This window comes from Hibiscus syriacus, unplaced genomic scaffold (assembly GCF_006381635.1).
Source record: "Hibiscus syriacus cultivar Baekdansim isolate YM2019G1 unplaced genomic scaffold, ASM638163v2 tig00002237_pilon, whole genome shotgun sequence".
NCBI lineage: Eukaryota > Viridiplantae > Streptophyta > Magnoliopsida > Malvales > Malvaceae > Hibiscus > Hibiscus syriacus.
Window position 1 is genome coordinate 3,386,882 of NW_024061918.1, and position 7,358 is coordinate 3,394,239.

Genomic DNA, 7,358 nt, shown 5'->3' on the forward strand with positions numbered 1-7,358 from the left:
TTATTTTTGGTATTTTTATTTAATTTTTTAAATAATTATGACGTCGTCCGGTTCGACTGATTGAACCAGCGAACCGGCCCAATAAACCGGTGGTATGACCGGTTCGCTAACCAGTCCAGTTCTAAAAACCATGTATTAGAACCTTTCTCTGGCTCGTTACGCACGATAGTATTTTTACGAATGTTGAGCGTTGTCGGCATCACCTAGCTAGCGACTCATGCTATTTCATTTGTGGCGGTGGAGCTGAAGATGGTGATCATGTTTTCCGCCAATGCAAACAAGCTATTGATATCTGGCCCACATTTTTTAGGAAGGACAAACTCACTGTGTTCATGTCCATCCCTTTCGGTGAGTGGATCGCACTAAATTTGCAGACGCCTGGTATGTTTTCTTCTAACATGGAAATTTGGCCAATTAAATTTGCTGTAGTTTGTTGGCATCTGTGAAAGCGTAGATGCAAGATCGTCTTTCATGTTGACTACGTCGAGAAGGAGAACCTCTTTGCTTGTTGTAAACGGCTTATAGATGAAATTGAGAGGGCAAATGATCATTAAAAAGTTGCTTTCTTTTGACATGTCTCGCCTGCTATGAAGTGGATTCGACCACCTGTTGGTTTTGGGTGAAAGGTAACTCCGATCGAGCAGTCCATCCGATCGATAATGAGACACAGCTGGGGGTCTCATTCGGAATTATGAAGGTGAAAGGCCGTTTGGATTTTCTCGGAGCCTGGGTAAATGTTTTGTCATTAAAGCCGAGCTTTGGGCGTGCAATGATCTTCTTCATCATGCTTGGTGTTTGGGATTTCGACAAGTCGAATATGAAACGGACAATAGTGACGTTGCCTGGATGTTAAACAACGAGAACGACAGCTAGTTTGTTGTTCCTTAGTTTCGGCTGTCCAAGAGCTTCTTGACCGGGACTAGATTGTTAGAATCACGCATATTCGAAGGGAGCAAAACGGAGTAGCGGATAGATTGACAGTGATGGGAAGAGGAGCTCCTGTTGGAATGAGGTTGCTTTCGGAACCACTAGATGATATTGTTCTTCAGCTGCATAAAGAGAGGCTGGAGTCTAGTTGATCCGTGTGTTAGTGATTTGTTTTAAAAAAATTAATTAATCGTATATTACTATGACAACTCAATTAATTATCGCTAGTCTGTTTAACAATTAATGAAATTTTAATGATTTGCTAAATAATAACTTTTTAAATAAATACTTCTGTGTTGAATCATTAAACACTGTTTTGCTGAATCAATCAGTACTGAATCAATCAACACTGAATCATTTAGAAGTGAGAAACAAACAATCTGAATGTTGAACGGTTCAATATTCAACGCTGAATAATTTTATTCAGAGCCAAATAAACAGCCCCTAAGTTAAATAAATGTAAACCAAATACGTCAAATGAATACCCATATTAGAGTTTACGTTTATTTAACCTGATAGCATGCAATCGTAAAAAGAAAATCTGTAGAAAATTATTATTTTTTTATTAAAGATTTACTTTCAGAAAATTTCAAATACATCTGTTGACACTTTATTGGTTATTTTTTTTCTTAAATATGTATATATATATATTATGGTTTTCCCAACAACAACTATAATTTTTTTTAATCAAAATCCGGTTCTTTTATTTCTCCAAGGAATTGATCATAGAAGGCAAGAACATGTCTGGACTATACAATTCCAACTTCTCACCTGCAAGAGCTGCTTCTCCTCAAATTAGAAGCACTCCAGAGGTTGAGAGGTAAACATAATTTTAACTTCGTAATCCTTCTTCTTGCAGATTTTTCTCTTTCTTTTTGGGTTTTAACAATTTTTTGATCTGTTTGGGGTTTTGGGGGTGCTTTTTTCCCCCTGCCATCATCAGTCAGTACTTATCAGAGCTGTTGGCAGAGCATCAAAAGCTTGGACCTTTCTTGCAAGTTCTTCCGATATGTAGCCGACTGCTAAATCAAGGTTGCTACTTTACTATCGCCGTATTGGATCTAGGTTTTTCTTTTCTCTATGGGTTTGTTCTGCTTTTAAATTAGCCATGTTCGATCAGTTTGAGTGATGGGATGTTCAAATGTGTTTCTTAATGTTTATCCTCTTTGATTGTTATGGTCTATGCTGAAACATGATTCACTCTCGCCACACCTTTGTGTTCTCGATAGTGTCTCAACACTTGAATTAGCTGTTTATGAGAAAGTCACTCATAATCGTTGTTGTTTTTATTAAATGATGCTCTAATTTCAAGCCTTGGCTCTACCTTCTTGATTAAATGCTGATCGAAGAGATTCTTAAGTTTTGGATTCTGAGAACTTATTGCTGTTGGAGTTTTACTTGTTTCTTCAAAAGAAAGTGTGAATATTGGAATGCTAGGATACAAAAGGAGTAGAACTTGTAAGATCGATTCTTCTGCTAAATTTGAATTTCAGAAAATCTTTCTGATATTGAATCTGAATGCAATAATGCGAGCTAGTTATCTTGATTGATTTGGACGATAAATGTTTTTCATAGGCTTATGCATCCTTTTGTTTCACATTGAATATAATTTTATATATTTGTGTCTAGCTTTTGCTTCCCATTTTATATTCTTTCTATATTGCAGTATGTTTTCAGAAATCAGATTCTAAGTTTTTTATAGGTATTGCCTTGAATTGGTTTATTATCGGAGATTGGTTTTATTTACTTGTGGTTGATGTTCCATCCGTGCTCTATAATCTTTCATTATCCACCGTGATCCTTTTATTTCTTTCTGATTTTATTTTGAATGCTATATTCCTTTCATGCACTGACACGATTTCATAATGCCACCCCCTTCTTGTATATCTGTCCCCATATGCAGAGATATTTCGGGTCTCGAGAATGATGTCCAACCAAGGGTTTGGTGACTTCGACCCGATGAGGCATAGAAGCCCCAGTCCCATGGCTTCTTCAAATCTTATGTCAAATGTTTATGGGACAGGATTAAGTAGTTGGAATAGCCTTCCTCAAGAGGTAACTATTTTTAAAAATTTTCATTTTAGCATTATTTTGTATATTTGTGTGTCTGTCTATAAATATAATCCACATTCTCTCTTGTTTGGTTGATTGAGTTCTTTTCGTTTAAATTCACAATGTCTGTGTCATGCCTATAAATTGACAATTTGAGTAAAACTGAAACTGACTAGTTCTTTATGCTTTTAATTCTCTTACATTCGCTCTAAGATTATATCTGCTAACCGCCATTGTAATATGAATGTCCAAAAAAAATTGCCAAGGGGAACCATAACATCTCAGTCTTGTCTTATGGCATCATAAAGACAACAAATAGACAATAAAGTTTGAAGTGGTTTCTCTTGCTTTATTAGTATGATTAATAAACTCTAAAATCAGTTAATATAATTTTATATGTGCTTCAAATTGCAGACCATCTCGAAAGGATAATGAGTTTAGTTACTATGTGACTGTTCTAAAACTGTGATTTTTTATTTTTATATTTTTTGGTTGCTAAGCTCAATTCATGAAATAAGAATGATGAAAATGGACAAATTGTTACTAAATGAAAGCACTCCTGCCAAATGGTGAATATTTGAGTTTCATCTATCCTCTTTGCATCTGTTTGATGGCTCTGGCAAAACAATAGTTTAATGTCCAATATTTTATTTAAAGATTTATCCTCTTGAATAAACACAGATGAGGATCAAGTTTGTTTATTGTCGAAAATGCTACGATTTCCAGAATGGTATTTTCTTTTTGAGGTGCTCGAAATGCATACATTTGCAATCTATCAGACATCAGTTCAGTTTTTGTCGTTAGGATGTATTCAACTTATGTTCGTTTTTGTTTTCTTATTTCAACTGGTTAACATTGTAATTATATATATTTTAAACATTTCAGTACTTGTTCTGTAATGAAGCATTGAGAAGTTATTCTTGGAAACTCAACTCAAGTACTCGAGTGAATTATCCCATCTTATCTTTTTTGCTATGGTTTATTTTTTATTTTGACAGAGATTAAGTAGACCTCCTGGAGTGACGATGGACTGGCAAGGTGCTCCGGCAAGCCCTAGTTCATACAGAGTGAAGAGGATTTTGCGTCTTGAAATTCCTGTTGATACATATCCAACAGTAAGCCTTATATGAAAAATGCCAGTGCTTTGGATTAAAATTCCGAGATTTCAATTGAATGAACAAACCTTTTTATGCTTATTGATCTCTAGACTATTTTTCCTTTGTTTTTAGTTCAATTTTGTCGGTAGACTGCTAGGCCCTAGAGGCAATTCATTAAAGCGGGTAGAAGCTACTACCGGCTGCCGTGTATACATTAGAGGCAAAGGATCAATAAAGGATCCAGACAAGGTGAAGCTACCTAAGTTTCTACTATTCTTGTTTTTGTAATGGTTTAATGCCTCTAGTTTTGGGCTACTCGTCTCTATTGTGATTCAGCTGAAACTGGCTGGAAAATGCAATGAATAGTTTCTCTTGTTTGTTTTTCATCTGAAGGAAGAGAAGCTGAGAGGCAGAACTGGATACGAGCACCTGAATGATCCACTTCACATCTTGATCGAGGCTGATTTACCTGGTAACGTTGTTGATGTAAGGCTTAGACAGGCGCAGGAAATCATAGAGGAGTTACTCAAACCTGTGGTATGTACCACAATCTCTATTCCTTTTCCTAGAAAGTACGTTAGCCATAGGCTACTTTGATATAGGCATTCGGCTCGAAACTTCATTATATGTTAAGTATAAATTTCCTTCTTTTTCTTGTGTGAGCTCTTTCCTCTGTCGTACGTTGGCATCCTCATGATTGTGCTGTTGAACAATGTGCATTGCATTCTCCTATGCTTTTACAAACTTGCAGGTTTCATTGTATTAAAACTGTTAATAAATACTTTAGCTTCTAATGTCTAAACTTTATATTCGCGTATGTAGGAAGAGTCGCAAGATTTTATCAAGAGGCAGCAATTACATGAACTGGCAATGCTAAATTCAAATTTCAGAGAGGAGAGTCCGGGTCCAAGCGGCTGTGTTTCTCCATTTAATACCAGTGGAATGAAACGCCCCAAAACAGGATACTAAGAGTTTAACCATGAATCATCCGGAGAAGTTCGGTCACTGCTATAGAATTTCAGAGCCAAGTATACCTTCTGAATTCTGATACATGCCAATTAAGCACAGCTTGAAAATATTAGGTTAACAGTTTTTGGTTATTTTGATTTTCGGAAAAAAGGATAAAAGAGAGAAGAAATATGTAGTTTGGATCTTAAGTATAGGTTTGGTGAGGCCAGTTTTCATGTAAACTCTTTTCATTGGATTTATTCTTGTGGTAGAGTGCAGAATATAAGGTGGGTTTGAGTTTTGTAGGGGTGTGGTGATTGTCGCCATTTTCTCTCATTTGTAGTTTATATGAAGAAGCAAAGCAGTGTAAGTTGGGTCTACAAAGAATGTACTCTCATTTTGTTCATATGGATCTTATCTTCTTCTTTACTCGCTTTATGTTTATTAAAGTAAATTCTGAGAGATTGATATTATATATTACTATTATTATTTTATTTAACTGATAATATTCGATTTGTTGATTAATTAATTTGAATTTGATATTGTAGAGGTTCATTAATTGGATTGGGTACGACAAGGACTTATTATGGAATTACTCTTCCTACTTAGTTCTATTTACAATTGAATAATTCAAACATTTTAACCTTGTTTAAGAATTCTAATGACTTATTCTACTAAAGTAATTTGTCTTCGGTAGTACTTAAACTTGCTTTATATAGTTTGTTATAGAATTTTATATATTTAAATTTGGTTTTAAGGTTTATTTCGATAAATAAAGATTTTTAATCAAATTAAATATATGAATTTGATTTATTAGTTCAAATTAATACGTAAATTTTATTTTTTGGTCTAAATTAATATTTTGTTAAATTTCTTATTTGAACTATGTAGAAAAATTCAGGTATCATTCTTAAACTAAAAGCTAAATTTAGGTATTCAATTGGTTTTTAATATCTACGTACCAAATTAAAAATTGAGCTCAAATTAAGTACTTAATTGGATACAAATGTTGATATATTTAATTATTTTTGAAGTCAAATTTAAATATCAATAAATACCCAAATCATATTAGTACTAGGGATGGTAATTGCATATTCATATATTTATATATATATTTATCTATGTTTTTAGAGATTCAAATAATTTATGAATTCATATACTAAAATTATTATTTTTGTGAATTTAAAATAAATATAAATAGATATCTTTATACTTTATTATTCGAATTTGCATTATTAATGCATATTTAAATTGTATATTTGAATTTGACTCTAGATTATCAAATAGAGTATATTTTCTTTTAAGAGAATTCGAACTTTGATTCTCTAACTTTAAATAAACTCAAATTCAGATTTATGTACACTCAAATATTTGAAATAAGATATATAATTTTTAATGCATTTTTTTTTGTACAAATTCAAATATTTAATGGATAATAATATTGGTTTATATTAGAATAGTAATATTTCAATAATTTATTTATTTTTGAATAGTCTGAAATAACTATGATGTAATATCTTACAAAAGTCGAATGATTCATATGATGATTTGAGTTTTATACTTTTTAGAATCATTTAGACTTTTAATTATTAAATTAATGAAATAATTATTCTAGATTTAATATAGTTTAAGATTAGGTTATTCAAGTTTATTAGTCAGATTTCTTAGCTTTAGTTATGTTGATTTCATTGAACTTATTTTGAGTTTAAATCAATAATTTGAATTATTTTTGAAAACATATATATATATATATATATAATGGTTTTGTTTTATTATTATTCAATTATTTAAAAAAAAATAACATTTGACCCTTACAATATTTGTTTTTATAATCACCAAGACCTTAAAATGACCACTTTCAGTACTGATATTCGGAGGATGAATATACACGATGTTGACTACCCACTGTAGACACATATTTTAGTTCGAGGGTTACTTCAAGGATTTTCATGTTTATATTATATATTCCAATATTTATATTATATATAGTCTAATATTTTTAGAATATGTATTTTTGTGAAAAAATATATAATATATAGTTTTTGAAATCATATATAGTATACATAATATAGTTTTTGGATATATATATTATAATATATTATTTATATTATATAAATATATTATTATTTAATTTTCAGATTCGATTCAAGATGGGTTAAGCGGTCCAATGTCTAAGTCTGGTTCAAGAAGATCCAGACAATTCAAAAGAGTCCAAAACAATGTCCAGGTCCAGCAGGGATCATGAAGTCTAGCATATAGGCTTGCCTGACCAAGAAGGTCGAATCTACCAAGCCCAGAAGAGGTCCAAAGCCCTAGGGTTTTGTCATTTTCGTC

At 32.3% G+C, this 7,358-nt stretch overlaps 1 protein-coding gene across 2 annotated transcripts; it reads left to right on the forward strand.

The window, feature by feature from the left end:
• The first annotated feature begins 1,594 nt into the window (after positions 1-1,594).
• Positions 1,595-5,453, forward strand: LOC120142174 (KH domain-containing protein At2g38610-like). 2 transcript variants are annotated; one of them, XM_039156923.1, is made up of 8 exons: positions 1,595-1,747; positions 1,871-1,959; positions 2,831-2,982; positions 3,978-4,094; positions 4,209-4,325; positions 4,470-4,613; positions 4,899-5,072; positions 5,106-5,453. In XM_039156923.1, the coding sequence occupies exons 1-7, from the start codon at positions 1,668-1,670 to the stop codon at positions 5,043-5,045; spliced, it is 846 nt and encodes a 281-aa protein (XP_039012854.1). In that variant the 5' UTR covers positions 1,595-1,667; the 3' UTR covers positions 5,046-5,072; positions 5,106-5,453. The 2 variants fall into 2 exon arrangements, with proteins under 2 accessions (XP_039012854.1, XP_039012847.1); XM_039156916.1 differs by having other exon boundaries at positions 4,899-5,453.
• The last annotated feature ends 1,905 nt before the right edge of the window (positions 5,454-7,358 follow it).